Source organism: Carcharhinus amblyrhynchos, chromosome 2 (genome assembly GCF_965287045.1).
Source record: "Carcharhinus amblyrhynchos chromosome 2, sCarAmb.v2.hapA, whole genome shotgun sequence".
NCBI classification, from domain to species: Eukaryota; Metazoa; Chordata; class Chondrichthyes; order Carcharhiniformes; family Carcharhinidae; genus Carcharhinus; species Carcharhinus amblyrhynchos.
Window position 1 is genome coordinate 7,001,917 of NC_137325.1, and position 17,426 is coordinate 7,019,342.

Here is a 17,426-nt window from a genome sequence, read left to right on the forward strand (position 1 = left end):
CGTTAGTGCCAAGCCTGGCCCATTTGGTACAAAATCATGGGGGGAGTTTTAACCTTACTTGATGGCATCCAGAGGAACAGGTGGAACACTGTTTTGACAATTGCCCAGCTTTAACCCATTCCATCAGTGCTGATTCTGACTGACTGAGGGCAATGTTGGTCTACCCAACCCCCCCATCGCAGTTCCATCCCCCTCTCCCCCATCCTTGACTTTACTCTCCATTGAAGTCAATCAGTGATATTGGCAGGTGTAAAATCAGCATTCCCCTTGATCCCGTATGTCATAACTGGAGGCAACTTGATGTGGCTCTAGCGGCAAAGGGTTTATTAACTAATATAGATAATAAAGTCAAGGGTCTGACAGAAGACTTTTGCACAAGTCCACGCTCTTCTCCCTGGCTCCAGCTGAAGGTCCTCCTCCTCCTAAGAAGGATTAAGAAGATTACGTTTCTCTACACCTTAGCTATGACTGTAACACTACGTTCTGCACTCTCTCCTTCTCTATGAACGGTATGCATTGTCTGTATAGTGCGCAAGAAACAATACTTTTCTCCGTATACTAACACATGTGACAATAATAAATCAAATCCTAGGACACGCGCCCTTACTCCTGATTGGCCTGGCTTCCCATGTGGCCTCTCCATAGGCTCCGGCCTGAGCACATGATTGTCAAAGGATTGCTCCTTCAAGGGGCCATGTTACCACACCTGGGCAGTTGGGATAAAATTGTACCCCCCCCCCCCCAACTATACTCTGCCACGAACCTGCAAATTTTTCGGTACGTAAGTAGTTGCACATGATTGGAAATGCACTGTTATAACTTCCAGCTTGTCATGAAATCCAAGTTATGAAACTTGTGTAGGAATAAAAGAAAGACTTGCATTTACATAGTACCTTTCACAACCATGCAACATCTCAAAGCACACTACAGCCAATGAAGCACTTTTGAAATCAAGTCACTGCTGCGATATGGAAATATAGCAGTCAGTATGCAGGCAACAAGATTCCACAAACAACAATGTGATAATGACCAGATAATCTGATCTTGTGATGTTTATTGAGGGATAAATATTGACCAGGACACTGGGGAGAACTCGTCTGCTCTTGTTCAGAATTATACCATGGGATCTTTTACGTCCACCTGAGAGAGCAGACGGGCCTCGGCTTAACACATCGTCTGAAAGCTGGCACCTCCAACTGTGCAGCACTCCCTCAGTGCTCTCCTGGACTTGTCAGTCTTTGAATTGCATGCTCGAGTCTCCGGTGTGGAACTTGAAAACACAACCTACTGACTTCAGAATACCAACTGAGTCACAGCTGACAGTATAAATTGTGCTTATTGAAAATAAACTCAGCAGTATTGAGGTGCATTTGTGGAAACAGTTTTATTTAAATTTTGGAAATAAAGAAAGATTAATTATGTTATCAGCAAATTTCCATAATATTCAGAGTGCTTTTATCAATATATGCAAACAGCAACAGATATTTGGACCCACAGTCTGAAAGACGTGCAGGTTAGATGTATTAGCCATGCTAAATTCTCCCTCAGTGTAGCGGAACAGGTGCCAGAGTATGGCAACTAGGGGATTTTCATAGTAACTTCATCACATTGTTAATGTAAGCCTACTTGTGACACTAATAAATAAATAAAAGAAATTCAAAGCCTTAGGTGGAATTTATATTATGGTGATAATGCTTACTGAAAGTCATGTTTGTATTTGATCAATTTATTTTTACATGAAAGTACAGGAGATAGAATAGTATAGGAGAGTACAGGAATGAGAGAGAGAATCTGGTGAACCGGTGCAGCAACAATAATCTCTCCCTCAATGTCAACAACACGAAGGAGATTGTCATTGAATTCGGGAAGCATAAAGGAGAACATGCCCCTGTCTACATCAACAGGGACGAAGTAGAAAGGGTCGAGAGCTTCCAGTTTTTAGGTGTCCAGATCACTGACAACCTGTCCTGGTCCCCCCCATGCAGACGCTATAGTTAAGAAAGCCCCACCAATGCCTCTACTTTCTCAGAAGACTAAGGAAATTTGACATCAGCTACAACTCTCACCAACTTTTACAGATGCACCATAGAAAGCGTTCGTCCTGGTTGTATTACAGCTTGGTATGGCTCCTGCTCTGCCCAAGACTGCAATGAACTACAAAAGGTCCTGAAAGTAGCCCAATCCATCACGTAAACCAGCCTCCCATCCATTGACTTGTCCACACTTCCTGCTGCCTCAGCAAAGCAGCCAGCATAATTAAGGACCCCATACAACTTGGACATTCTCTCTTCCACCTTCTTCTGTTGGGAAAAAGATACAAATGTCTGAGGTCACGTACCAACCGACTTAAGAATTACTTCTTCCTTGCTGCCATCAGACTTTTGAATGGACTTACCTTGCATTAATGTGGGCAACACTGACATGGCATTTATTACTCATTACTAATTGGCTCCTTGAGAAAGTGGTGTTGAGCTGCCTTCTTGAACCACTGCAGTTCGCATTATGTAGGTACACCCACAGTGCTGTTAGGGAGGGAGTTCCAAGATTTTGACCCAGCGACAGCGAAGGAACGACCAATGTATCTCCAAGTCATAATGGTGAGCGACTTGGAGGGGAATTTGTTAGGTGGTGGTGTTCCCAGGTACCTGCAACGCTTGTCTTTCTAGACGGTGGAGGTTGCAGGTTTGGAAAGTGCTGTTGAAGGAGCCTTGAGGGCATAAATTGGGATTCAGCAAAGTCTAAAGCATTCTGTTTCTCCTGTATTATTAATGAAAACACCTTTTTTGGTCATGTAATAATGTATTAACTGCAACCATAATCAAGTAGAGGAAACTGCCTCTGAATTTATTATTGGTCACGTATAGTTTATTCAAGTGACTAAGCAGTAATAAGCCCATGTTACATTGAATTACAGAGAATATACAAGGAAACTGGCTTTTTGACACAACCAGCCTGTATTAGTGTTAATCCTTCAGAGAAGCAGTAGATCTTTCTATTCACATATCTCCTTTATTCCCTTTCCTTCAACCAGTTATCTAACGTATTCTTAAATGTTAATATGGATTCTACTTCCATCACTAACTCCGATAGTTGTCAGTTCCACGGGCTCACAACACACTCTCTCTGTGAAAAAAGTGTTAGCCCTGATCTCTGATCCTCTTGTGTTTTAATTCTGTATCGACATCCCCTTGTTTGAGACTCCAGAATCACTGCTGTCAATTTTATCTTATTGCTGTCTTAATTTTAAACAACTCCTGTTCAGTCGCCCCAAAGTCTTGATGAAACAGAAAATGCTGGAAAGACTCAGCAGGTTGGATGGCATCTGAGGAGATAGCAACGGAGTGAACATTTCAAATCTGTGTGACACTCCGTCAGGGCAGTGTTGTGGTGAACAGAGAAAGCTGGAAATGCTCAGCACTTCAGGGAACAGATTTCCAATCAACATTTTGAAACCATAGCATCCCTACTACACCCAAGCGGCCACTTGGTCCACTTAGCCTGCTCTGACTCTCTGAGAGACCCAGGCGCTCACCCTCACCTATCCCTGTAATCCCACACATTTACCATGGCTAATCCCATCTAATCTTCGGACACTGAGAGGCAATTTAGCCTGGCCAATCCACCTAACCTGCACATCTTTGGACTGTGCGAGGAAACCAGAGCACCCGGAGGAAACCCAAACAGACACGGGGAGAACGTGCAGACTCTGCACAGACAGTCATCTGGGACTGGAATTGAACTGGGTTCCTTGGAGCTGTGAGGCAGCAGTGCTAACCACTGTGCCACCATCCTGCCCTGAAATATTGCCATCAGTTTAGTTACTCCTATATTTACAGTTTAACTTAGAAAATAGAACTGCTCTGAATAGAATATGACTGATCCATTCTAATCAGAACCATTATGGATCATTAAGCAGCGTAACATATGGATATGAAATGAATTGGAGGCTTAAGTAGTAATCCTATCATACAAGCAATAAAGTTAATAAGTGTATCATAAGCTTTATAGATTTTTCAGCTCAATGTGCACTTATGTTAATCAAAATGGCTTTTTTAGTTTTTTTAAAAAAGTTTATTTATTATTGTCACAAGTAGGCTTAAATTAACACTACAATGGCGTTACTGTGAAAATCCCCTAGTCACCACACTTTTCAGGTACACTGAGGGAGGATTTAGCATGGCTAATGCATTTAACTAGCACGTTATTTGGACTGTGGGAAGAAACTGGAGTACCTGGAGGAAACCCATGCAGGCTCGGGGAGAACGTGCAGACTCCGCACAGATAGTCACCCAAGCTGGGAATTGAACCTGGGTCCCTGGCGCTGTGAGGCAACAGTGCTAACCACTGTGTCACCTTTATAATTAGAAAGAAATATACAAGATTTGCAAATGAATAGCAGTTGTGTGTGGTGGTCAGCATATAAGTTTGGATATTCCAGTGTGAATTCAGACAACAACAGTGTAGGTGGCTTCACAATTACAGTAAAAAGGCATCCAGGTTCAGGTACTGAATGACTTAACATGAGAATCAAGCCAAAAGAACCTTCATGGAGAAGATAAGATGGACTGAGCACTTTTCAAGGCTATAAGTGATGGCCTTAGCCCTGTTGATGAGTTTGCACAGAATGATCTGATCAAGGTAGCCATTATCCCGTAGGGTGTGTTTGATGGTGAGTAAATGGTTTGGGTCCTATTTTTGCGAAAAAGACTGATCGTATAGTATGTGGAATTCCAATGTGTATATTGGCATGTGGTAGAACGTGAGAAAACGTCCTGACAGATTTCTCAACTAGGCTGTCAAGGAAGGAGAGTTTGTTCGACTGCTCTATTACAAAAGAGAGTTTGAGTGCAGGAAAATACAAACAATGCTTGGCAGTTAACTGTCAGTCACCATCAATTGGTGCACTCTTCATGGTAACACCTCATCCACTTGTCAACCAATCAGCATTCTCTTCTCATATAGCATAAATTATTGTTTGCCCATTGTATTGACTTTCTTGCAAAGCGTCCTGATGAGTGCCAGATGAAAAGCTTTGACAAATTTCTTTTTCAGCAATACCCAAATTCTTCCAAATGACTACATGTAAAAACCTGCCCACCTCTGAATAAGGGGAGATGATGGCCTAGCGGTATTATCGCTAGACTATCAATCCAGAAACTCAGCTAATGTTCTGGGGACCTGGGTTCAAATCCTGCCATGGCAGCTGGTGGAATTTGAATTCAATAAAAAAAATCTGGAATTTAGAATTTACTGATGCCCATGAAACTATTATCGATTGTCAGGGAAAACCCATCTGGTTCACTAATGTCCTTTAGGGAAGGAAATCTGCCATCCTGACTGGTCTGGCCTACATGTGACTCCAGACCCACAGCGATGTGGTTGACTCTCAATTACCCTTGGAGGCAACTAGGGATGGGCAATAAATGCTGGCCAGTCAGCGACGCCCATGTCCCACAAATGAATAGAAAGAATAATTATTTCCCCTTATTAATCATTCATTTTTTTTTCATTCCTGGTTTGCAGGAAAGTGTTAAAGGAGATATCTGTTGGAGATCTGGAACCCAATGATACAGTGCAGGCCAATCTGGAGGCACAGCTGCTGTCTAAACTTGATCATCCAACAATTGTTAAATTCTACAACAGCTTTGTGGAGCAGTGCAGTTTCTGCATTATCACTGAGTACTGTGAGGTGAGTCATTAATGAAACAGTGGACTGAAAGGAATTCTATTCTTTTGTTGAGGTTGACTTTATTTAGAAAAACAAATCTGTTGGCCCACTCAAAGTGGCCTATTCCTTTGTATAGTTTTGATTTGATTTACTATCGTCACATTGTATTGGGATACAGTGAAAAGTGTTGTTTCTTGTGCACATTACAGACAAAACATACCGTACATAGGGAAGGAGGAAAGGAGAGAGTGCAGAATGTAGTATTAAAGGTTCAGCTAGGGTGTAGAGAAAGAAAAATTTAATATAAAGGAGGTCCATTCAAAAGTCTGGTGGCATCAGGTATTATTGCGTTGTTTGGTATCTCAAACTCAGACCCCAAATTCTGGACTCCCCCACCATCGGGACTATTCTTTCTGAATCCACCCTGTCTAACTCTATAAGAATTCTATAAGTTTCTATGAGATTCCCTCTCACTCTTCTAAACTCCAGTGAATATAATCCTAACTGACTTAGTTTCTCCTCATATGGCAGACCTGCCATCTCAGGAATCAGCCTGGTAAACTTTTGCTGTACTTCCTCTGTAGCAAGGGCATCCTTCCTCAGATAAGGACACTAAAAACTGCTCACAATACTCCAGATGTGGTCTCACCAACACCCTCTACATCCCTATCCCTATCCCTATACTCAAATCCTCTCGCTATGAAGGCCAACATGCCATTTGCCTTCTTTACTGTCTGTTGTATCTGCGCGTTTACTTTCAGCGACTGGTGCACGAGGATACCAAGGTCTCGCTGAAAATCCACCTCTCCCAATTTATACTCAATTCAAGTAATAATCTGTCTTCCTATTATTAGTATGAAAGTTTGCAGAGAACGTGTCCTGTGTCATTTCCAGCAAATATAACTAAGCCATGTTATAAACTTGACTGATTTTATTAAATTGGTTGTTAGTGTAACTATCAACACACTTAGGATTGACCAGTCAGTGCTGCCGAATCACAGAGTCACGTTTAACAGCACCTGGGTTCAATTCCTGACTTGAGTCACTGCCTGGGTGGAGTTTGCATGTTCTCCCTGTGTCTGCGTGGGTTTCCTCTGGGTGCTCTGGTTTCCTCCCACAGCCTGAAAGACGTGCTGGTTAGGTGCAATGGCCACGCTAAATTTTCCCTCAGTGTATCCAAAGAGGCGACCAGGGGATTTTCACAGTAACTTCATTGTAGTGTTAATGTAAGCCTATTTGTAATACTAATAAATAGACTTCACATTTTGGTTTTGGTGGACTTGCACACACCTCCACTACTTGTTCCACATGGTTCGAACAATAGAATCAACAAATTTTTGGACACTGACAGAATGGAGAGGTGTGTTGAATATGGCATTGAGGTAAATGATAAGACTATGACCTCATTGTACTCCAGTAGCTGTATAACTTACTCCTGCTACAATTTCTTGTGTCATGTTATCAGATGAAATTTTATATTCACACAGGAAAATAATTATTCTGCTGGGTGACCAATAAAATCTGTTGAATGCAGTGCTCCAACACCTCAAAACCCAATTACCTTTTTTTTCTAATGAATGATTACATTCCCACACAGCGGGGAGATTTTTTCATCTTGTTTTGCCTTTCACACAGTTTTCAGTTACTATATAAAGGGAGGCAATTTTCGCAGTAAATAAATAGAAAGATTGTACATGCAGCCAGATCTGGGCTTTTACCAGTGAGAATAATGTGAAGAGTCAGATAAAGCTATTTCTCCACCACTTTTCCCAAAAAAACAACAGCGTTGATTTGTCAGGATTCATTTTCTGCAGGGATTTCTTCCGTGTCACTGTGGAATGCCCATGATAAGAAAATTCTGACTATAGCCTTTTTTTTTTGTTGCGTGTGTGTTGCCATGCTCAGAAACGGCAAGATTTATCATTAACAAACTTCTCTGACCTGGCTATAATGAGGCTTGAATAGAATGTGCTGAAATAGTTTTAGATTATTCCCCGTTGAGACCGAAATATATTTCCATCTTTCCTGGTGTTCAGGCAAATGTCATTTACACCTACGTTCTCAGTTATTAACTAGAGAGTCATGGAGATTGATTTAATTCCTGCGCATGCACCTGACTCAGTTCCATTTCACTGGCTGTTTTGAAAGTGGATATTGTTTCTTTTTCATTAAAAGTTTGGTGCCATCCAAGGCTGTAACTTCGGGGGGTCACCTCTTCTCACTAAATGCTTGCGGCAGTTTTCTATCCTGTAAGATGATGGTTTGCCCCGTGGTGGCCATCTGCGTGTTCACCATTACTTATTGTGGCTCAGGGGCCCCCCCCCCACCCTCTCTGGCATGGCAGTGTCTGCCGCTCTTGCTGCAGGGAAGGACAGTGGGCTGAGAAGGTGAACTGTCCTCTATTTTTCCCGAGCCCTCTTCTCGGCCAGCTAGGCTTTTCATTTCTGCTCGCCTCTTCCAAGCAATCAGCCGCTAGAGGCCGCGACTGTCTGCGCCTGCCTCCCAGTTGTCAGTGTCAATGTCCTCCATCTCCATTACTTGCTTGTAGGTATCCCTTCAGCAGAGGTATGGATGCCCAGAAGGGTGGAACCCAGTGGCCAGTTCGCTGTACAGGAAAGCATTGATATAGATTACTCATCCATCCAATGAATCTGGCGGATCATCACTAGCCTAGCAATGAGTGTATGGACATCTGAGTTGGCCACCTTGTCTTGCCAAGATATTAGGGTGACTAGCTCTTCTGGAATGACTGGCAGCCTGTTGGATTTTCTGCTAATCTCTCGGAATGACTGGGAGTCTTCTGGACTCGCTATCAATTTCCCATCGGCTATTAACAGCAATCCGGGAGATTTAAAAAAGGTATTTTGAACAAATGATGCTCATGATGTGTACAGGAGCTCTGGCCAGTCATCTGTCACTGAAAACCGTCATTGCATTTACAATGTGTTGATATTGAAACAAGGCTGAGTGCTGACAAATGGGAGTAGGTGGGCAGGGCAGGGCACTTCATATGTCGGTACAAGCTCGATGGGCTGAAGGGCCTCTTCTGCACTGTAGTATTCTGTAAGCTGACTCACATACGTACCGCACTCACGTCTGTTACTGAACTGCCCGTTGTCCCGCTGGTGCTGAGCCCCCACCCCAAGGAGAGGAGGTAAAACCAGATGCTATCATTGCTACCAGGGCAACTGAACTTCCAACAGCTGGGAAAATCCATACCATTACCACCAAAACCAGTCCGGAAAGCTCTTTACACGCTGACAGTCCCAAGACTCAAAGTAAAGGAACATCGGGGTGGCACAGTGGCACGGTGATTAACACTGCTGCCTCACAGCGCCAGGGACCCAGATTCGATTCCCAGCTTCGGTCACTGTCTGTGTGGGGTTTGCATGTTCACCCCATGCCTGCATGGGTTTCCTCCAGGTACTCCAGTCTCCTCCCACACTCCAAAGATGTGCTGGTTAAGTAGATTGGCCGTGCAAAATTACCCCTTAATGTCCAAAGATGTGTGGGTTAGGGGGATTAGCCATGTTAAATTGCCTCTTGGTGTCAGGGGGAGTAGCTAGGGTAAATGTATGGGGTTATGGGGATAGTGCCTGGGTTGGATTTTGGTTGGTGCAGACCTGATGAGCCGAATGGCTTCTTTCTGCACTGTCGGATTCTATGATTCAGTTGCAGCCTGCTGCCAGGCTGAGAAAAATCCATTACCACCCTAAAAACCTGGAAAATTAGAAAGTTTTATTCAAGCTGAGGTAATTTGGTGAAAGGAATGCTGCTGTTTATATTCCAGCTCAAAGAAAGGCAGCAAGCAGTAATGGTAGGTTTTTGACTGATTTCTCTATTGGGTGTCCTGGACTTAATGATATCTGAAAAGTAAAACTGGTTTCACTGACACAGGAAGTTTACAGCATTTGTCACAGGTTTCTGTGTTTGTCTGTGTGTGTGTGTTTGTCTGTGTGTGTGTGTGTGTGTGGGCGATTGTGTGTGGGAGGGGGTGGGGAGGAAGAGGGGCTCCTCAGGCACTGTCCCCTGCAATCCCCACAGAACTGAGCTGGGAGCTGAGCCACAAACAATGCTGGAGGAGCAGTACGGATTCCGGAACATTCCGCTCACTTCTCCCCACCTCCCCATTGTACACAGCAGATCAACCTCTTGGGTCTGAGGGCCTGGACTTCATGCAAGTGATGCCAAGATGGAGATGGGATAGAAATTGCCCCTATGGGGTTTCATCTAGGGGTAAGAGAGTGTGATTTTAAAGAGATTCTGTGGGGGGGGGTGGGGGAGAGGTGTGGACCCGATTCCACTGGTGCTGCAGATTGATGTGGATTCCCTGGAGACAGAGAGAAATGTGACAGCATTTTCATTCTGCGGCACCAGCAGAATGAGTTTCTCCCTCTTTATCTTTGTTATGGGTTGGGTTAGAAACTCCAAAGTGTTTTATGGAGCTTGCCCGACCCATAAGCTTTGCATCTCGAATTTGGCTAGGATAAACATGATAGGTTTCACTTCAGGTATGATTCAAATGACCCACTAGGGAGCTTTTATCAAACAAAGTTTATTTAAGAATATAGTTAACGTGTGGTAAGAAAATTAGCAATAACATTTATCAATTACAAAAAAAAAGAACAACCACAATAATGTATTAAACCTGAATTACATATTAAAGCTGTTCCAACAAACTAAAAACTTTCACAGACAAAATCCTTTTCACAGGCTTAACACAGCATAGATTAAAATCTCATTTGACTGGAATTGAGTCTTTTCGAAATCTGCACATCTCTTCTGGAAGGCAAAACATTGCCTTGAGATAACCAGCAGAATTTCCAAATAGAACAGGGAGTCAGAGAGAGAGAGCGAGACTTCAGCTTTTTTCTTGCTTGATGCCCCTGCTAAAACTAAAAACTAAACTGCAGCTTCAGAACTGCAACTGAAACATTAAACTCACTGGAAAGAAAGAAAACTGTCTAAAAACAAATGACATTTTCTTCTAACAATGTAGGATCGTAAAACTAATCCTAGCGTAAACACAAACAATCTCCACTTAGGCTATTGAAGTATCAATAAGAGGACTTATCGTTGTCAGCCTGGCAACAGTGACATCACTAAAGCTGTGAGCTGTAGAAATCATGTTTTAAAAAAAACTTTCTTAAAGGGACACTAACGTCAGACCTTCATGGATGGAAATTGATTCTGATGGGATTTTGCTTTGTGAGGGAGGAAAATATCGATCTTTACGGGACTTTAATCTAGGTGGCAATTAGAAGCAATATTATAAAAGCAAAATACTGCAGATGTTGGAAATCTCAAATAAAGATGGAAAATGCTGGACAAGCTCAGCAAGTCTGTCAGCATTTGGAGAGAGAAAGAGAATTAACGTTCTGAGTCTGTATGAGTTCTTCAGAGCTTCTGGAATTGGAGGTGTCTCACTTTAGTGAAGTTTCTACTTTCAGACAAGATGAATCTCAAAGTAGTTTATTAAAATCCTACATTACTGCTTGTTTACATGAAATGATTGTCCAATGTCGAATTCTCAAGCCTGTATAAGAGTGATTTATTCCCATTCTGTACAAACAGGGATGTTTACAATAGGAATCTTTTTCCAGGGATTTGTTTTCCTCTCCCCCACTCCTGGAGGACCTGATTGGCTTTGACATCACTTCCCTGACAACTCCCGGGTCCTGTTCAGCCACAGTTGGCAACCCAACAGGAACTGCTGAGGGTACGTGAGAGATAGCAAAGGTGGAAATTGTTCAGCCTTCCTCCCTGTCCAGCACGTGTTGTCTAGGTCTCACAATGTTAGAGGAGTGTGCTGAGGACACAGGCTTGGGAAACTCACAGTTTGATGTTCTCAGTCAGGTTGCTGTTGTTGCAGACTCTCTTACTCAGCTGCAGCGATTGTGCTGTCTGAGTTGATTTCAGCATCAAGTCACGGATTATTGGTGATTGTGGAGGGTAGGTATGTGAAGCTGTCAACAACCTCCAGCGCCACATCATCAATGCTGATTGATGGCGGTACGGCAATACGCAGGGTCAAACCAAAGTCTTTACAGGCGTGAGAGAGTCTGTCCATTTTATGCTGATGGACTTCCTCAGTGGAATGCTGTGAGGCATCGTCAACTTGGAGCAACTGTCTAATGAGGACTTGGCACACCTTTGTCTTGGATCTCAGATGAACAAGGCCTCTGACAGTTCTGACATCTAAGTAGACACTCTTTGTAGATGGCCTGAAGATATTTGACTGTAGCACAGAGAATATGCCAAGGAATGGTCAACGCCAGAACACAATCCTGTTTGACCCCAACTAAACATCAGACTAAATGCCCTCTGAACAATGCAATTTCTCATGGCCCTACATTTAGATCATTAAAATTTTCAACCTCCGGGATTCTGTTGATGGTTTATTTCAGGAAAGCTAATTGGAAGATATCCAGGTCTCATAGGGAGAAACCATTTCCATCATTTTCCATGAATGAAGCTATATCTTGTGTGTGAGAATGAATGCTTGAGTAGTGTGGGAGGGAAGTTGTGATTTTCTTGAGCAGCCTGTTGTTAAGGATTGTCCATTGTTTGTTATTTCATGGTGATATTTCAGTGATGGGGAAATGGTACAATGAAAGGGTTCAGTCAATATTCCTAACCACTATTCAGTTTGATGCACTGGAACCAATCCTCTTGTCTCCCCACAGACTGGGAGTCAATGAATAATCCAAACTCCTTTAATTTCCCACTCTGGGGGAAATAATGAAATGTTTGTACTTCCACTGTGTTTACTTGAATGAAGATCAGTATTTCTAGAGCACATCTTTCAACACATCCCTTCACCCTGTAGCAAACACACACACACACTCTCACTCTCACTCACGCTCTCAGACACACATAACACTCTCACTCTCTCTCACACTCACACTCTCACACACACACTCACACTCTTTCACACACACACGCACTCACACTCACACACACACACACACTCACACTCTCACACACACACACACACGCACTCACACACACACTCTCACTCACACATACAGACACACTCACTCTCACTCACTGTTGCTCACACACACACACTCGTGCTCACACACACACACACATTAAGTCTGTTTCTGGTTCAGCGATTCTGTCAAAGTAAGATTGGGAGAAGTTGATGAAGTGGAGTCAGGGGGTGACTATACTATTTAGACACCAGGTTTAATATTTAATCCAGTGATATCTTGCTTTTTAAACACTGAGGCAAATCCTGAAAGTGATGAAAGGATTCCTGCAGCATGTGTCACTGATGGAGAAGCACTTTTGAGATGGTCAGCAAAAAGACGGCTACTGTCACGAGTATGTAAAAGGCCTGTCAGCATCGGAACTGGATCAGGCCATTCAGCCCCTCTGGCCTGTTCCATCATTCAATGAGATCGTGACTGATCTGCGAACTGGCTGGTTTGTGCATCCGTTTCCCTTGATATCGTAAAAAATTGATCAAACTATCCCTTAACCTTCTAAGTTGCAGGAAATACAACCTGAGTAACCTGTCGTAGTGATTTAAAAGAGAGGGATAAAAGTTCTGATAGCTAACCATTCTGATGAAGGTTGGCACATGAAGTGTTAACTTTCTCCCTTAGGTACTGTTGAATCTGTTCAGTGTTGTTGGTTTTTACTTTTACTTGCCAGGATGAGGAATGGGATGGGGTGGAGGTGGAGGGGTGTCTGTTTGGTGGGGGGGGGGGGTGGAACGTGGAGGGAAATACATAAAGCGTGTGTTTTATTCCAATAACACATTGATCAGGTATAGTAGTGACCACTCCACCTGAGCACGTGGAATTACTGTACAATGATCATTGGCCATCTCTGTTCTGATAACAGCTGATTGTGGTGCTGGATCCCTCGTATTAGTTACTATACCATATACTCTACACTACACATGGAGGTAACCTGACCTGGGGAGGATTAAAGATTAGATAGTATGTGTTACAGGTGGTTGGGATAAAGCTTCGGATGCATTGCAGATGTGTGTTCATGTTAGGAAAATGAGTTATCGACAAAGTTGGTTCAATAGCAATGGTGTTGGTCGATGTGCATCATAACAACAAGACACTCTCTAACACCACGGACGGGGTCTTACACCCTCACTCGCCATGGGAATTGGAGAAATCGAGGGATGGACAATGGGAACGTCTTGGGTGGGATTTTACAGTTTTGGGATGAGCAAGGCCGTAAAATCTCACCCCACGTCTTAGTCATAGAATCCCATCAATCATATTGGATTTTAGTCACAGATCTCCACAGTACAGAAGGAGGCCATTTGGCCCATTGAGTCTGCACTGGCTCTCTGACAGACCATCCCACCCAGGCCCTATTCCAATAACCCCATGTATTTACTCTGCTAATCCCCTCTAACCTACATGTTCTGAGCCACTAAGGGGCAATTTAGCATGGCCAACCCATCTAATCTGTACATATTTGGAATGTGGATTTGAGACTGTGGGTCTATTTTTCTCAAATTAAGATACTGAACCTCCTTCCCACACCATCTCTGCAGGTGTCCCTTTAGTGTTACTGTGACATTCGCTTACATTTTAAATCTTTATTTAAATTGCTCATCAAGGCCAACATTTATTGCCCATCCCGAACTGCCCTTGGGAAGGTGGTAGTGAGCCGCTTTCCTGAACCGCTGCAGTCCACGTGGTGCTGGTACACCCAATCCTGCTGTTATGGAAGGAGCTCCAGGATTTTGACCCAGTGACAATGGAGGAACGGCGATATAGTTCCCGGTCACACTTGTACACTGGAATTCTACCGCCCCACCCTCCGTGGAATTGGAATGGGCGTGGGGTGGACAACGGAAATGTCCGTTAAATTTGGACGGGAATTTCCAGTCTTGCTCAAGGGAGGCTGTAAAATTCTGCACATGAACTCAGAAGTGCTTCGTTTGTTTTCTATCTTTCTCCTGGAGTAAGATACCCTTATGTGGCCATTTTTGTGTGGCTAATGCTCAGGTGTGAAACGTCTCATTTTCGTAAGCGAAAGACTGATAAGAAATACAGGAGAGCTGGCATTTGAACTGTTTGGCATCTGCTGTGACTTCTTGGACGTAATGTTGTCAATCATGCTGCACTTTGAAATGTATTTCTGCTGTGAATCTGCACATGGGCGGTTTCTATTTGTAACCCTTAGTCACGGAGACATGTGACAGTCCTTGCTATCGTTTCACAGCGTGATGCTACAACCTGGAGACCTATAAATAGCCATTCTATAGTGAAGGTAGTGCAATATCTGTCCATTTGTCTTGAACTACCCCAAGTAACAGCGAGTTTCTGGGAAACTTGGGTCTGCTACATTGGATTTGAAATCCCGGACGCATGAGATAGAATCATCTGTGCTTAATGCAAGAGGGTTATTTAAAAAAATCCCTGTAATTACTTCAATCTTTGCAATTGCCAAATTGCTTCGAATGTAATATTAATGAACAATATTCGTGACTACAAGGGGTGAAATGTCTCCAATTTTTGCATGATATTACAATGTCTCTTCAAACTACAGGCCTTAAACTGTATAGAGACTTACTTTAAGCATAGAATATTCTAGAAACAAGAACAGTCCTTCTGTTCCCTCAGATTTTGTACCAAAATCTAAGATTTGATAGTGAGAAGGGAGGGTCTGGATGAATTAAGAAGTTGGTTAATAAATGACAAATTATTTGCAATCTAGATAAAGGAAAAATAATAAATATTGGAACAGATAATAAGGAGGCACACAGGGGGCTATACCGAATGGATTAAGAAAATGGGCACAGGAGCACATTCCAGTTATTGCATTTGATAATTGATGGGGCACTTACTCCCAGGGAGAAAGGTACAGAAGTCCGAGGACATGTACCAATCGACTCACGACCAGCTTCTCCTCTGCTGCCATTAGATTTTTCAATGGACCTACCTTGCACTAAATTGATCTTTCTCTATGACTGTAACCCTATACTCTGCACTCTCTCCTTCTCTATGAATGGAGTGGCCTGGTGGCAAAGTGGTTAGCACTGCTGCCTCACAGCACCAGGGGCCCGAATTTGATTCCCGGCTTGGGCCACTGTCTGTGTGGAGTTTGCATGTTCTTCCCAAGTCTGCGCGGGTTTCCTCCTGGTACTCCGGTTTCCCCCCACAGTCTGAAAGGTGCCAAACTGTGGCGACTGGGGAAATTTCACAGTAACTTCATTGCAGTGTTCATGTAAGACCAACTTGTGACCAATAAATAAACTACTTTTACTTTACTTTGTCTGTATAGCACGCAAGAAGCAATACTTTTCACTGTGTACTAATGCGTGAGACAATAATGAATCAAATCAAATCAGCGTCATTGGGTGGAATTCTGAGACAAATTCTGTCATAATTCCTGTTCACCAGTTAAGTAAATAATATCTGTAATATTTATTTACAAATAACTATAATGCAGAGGCTGCCAGTGAGCTTCCAAGAAGATTCTGGAACAAAAATCCAAGGTCACCGGGGTAATCCCCCACTGTGCTCCCCGATTGGTTTGCTGGGTCAAGTGACCCTTACTCTGCAGATGAATCCTTAAATGGACAATCGCCACATTCGTCCCCCTCTATTTCCTTTTGTGCCGATGTCAATACTCGATTTCTACAGTCCAAGGTAATTAACCATTTGGTGCATGAATTTAGTCAATTATAAATGAAGTCTTTCAGGGGGTTTCTGAATCATTTTGGAGCGCTGTAACTCCTCTGTCTGGGACGCTTCCAAAGGATTGCTGTCAGCCGGATCCACAGGGACAGGTACCTCTTCAAGCGTAGGCAGTTCAGTTCTATCTGTTTCCATGGAGATGTTGGTTGTGTCTGCCACTGGATGACCGGTTGGATGGTGAGGTAAAACCTTTTCACCCGGGGGGGGTGGTGGGAGTCTGGAACTCACTGCCTGAAAGGGTGGTGGAGGCAGAGACCCTCATAACGTTTAAGAAATATTTAGATGTGCTCTTGTGATACTCATGGAGGCTATGATACTCATGCTGGAAAATAGGATTAGAATAGTTGGGTGGTTTGCTTTGGTTGGTGCCGACATGGTCTGAAGGGCCTTTTTCTGTGCTGTATCCCTCCATGACTCTGTGTAAAAAAAAAAAGTACATTTTCCACATTCCCATTGGACTTGTGAAGGTGAATTTTATTTCATATAAGATAGTTTTAAAAGAAAAACTGTTAAGTTCCATTTTGTTGGAACTATTCTGTATCAAAGCTGTGGTGAAATTATGTGTAAAGGTTTGGAATATTTTTTCTATTTCACATTTACTACATTGTATTTGTATCTGGAATAGCAGCCAAGTCATTTATCATTCTGTGCAAATACCTCTGGCATGAAAATTGACAATTCTATAGAAATATAATTAAGAATATTCATGAATCTGCCATCTTCAGTCTTTGAACTCAAGGACCTGTGATTAAAAGTTAGGGAGCCTTTCCCTGTGAGGTGATATATTTATGGATTATTGTCCAGCATTTTATAAAGTAATAACTTAAAATGATGTTGTGCAAGAACTTTTTACCTCCTTTTTGATTGAAGCTAAATTTACCATGAATCTGGTGTGATGACATTTAATTGCATCTCATGTGCCTTGGGCATAATATCTGAAGCAGAGTTACTACATGTGGAGTTCAGTGAGAAAAATGGAATTGAAAGTTAGTCTGGTTCTGCTTATTAATCCACCTACCAGCAGAGGAAACTGGAGCAGGAATGGAGCCATGAGTCCAAAGTCTTGACATAAGTGC

General features: G+C 42.9%; 1 protein-coding gene across 1 annotated transcript in view; it reads left to right on the forward strand.

Annotated features, from left to right (window-relative positions):
* nek11 (NIMA-related kinase 11) overlaps nt 1-17,426 on the forward strand; it is a 227,565-nt gene that overhangs the window by 52,633 nt on the left and 157,506 nt on the right. Inside the window, exon 3 of the mRNA XM_080215135.1 lies at nt 5,524-5,689. Coding sequence (XP_080071261.1) covers nt 5,524-5,689 — 166 coding nt within the window. The remainder of the gene's footprint in view (nt 1-5,523; nt 5,690-17,426) is intronic.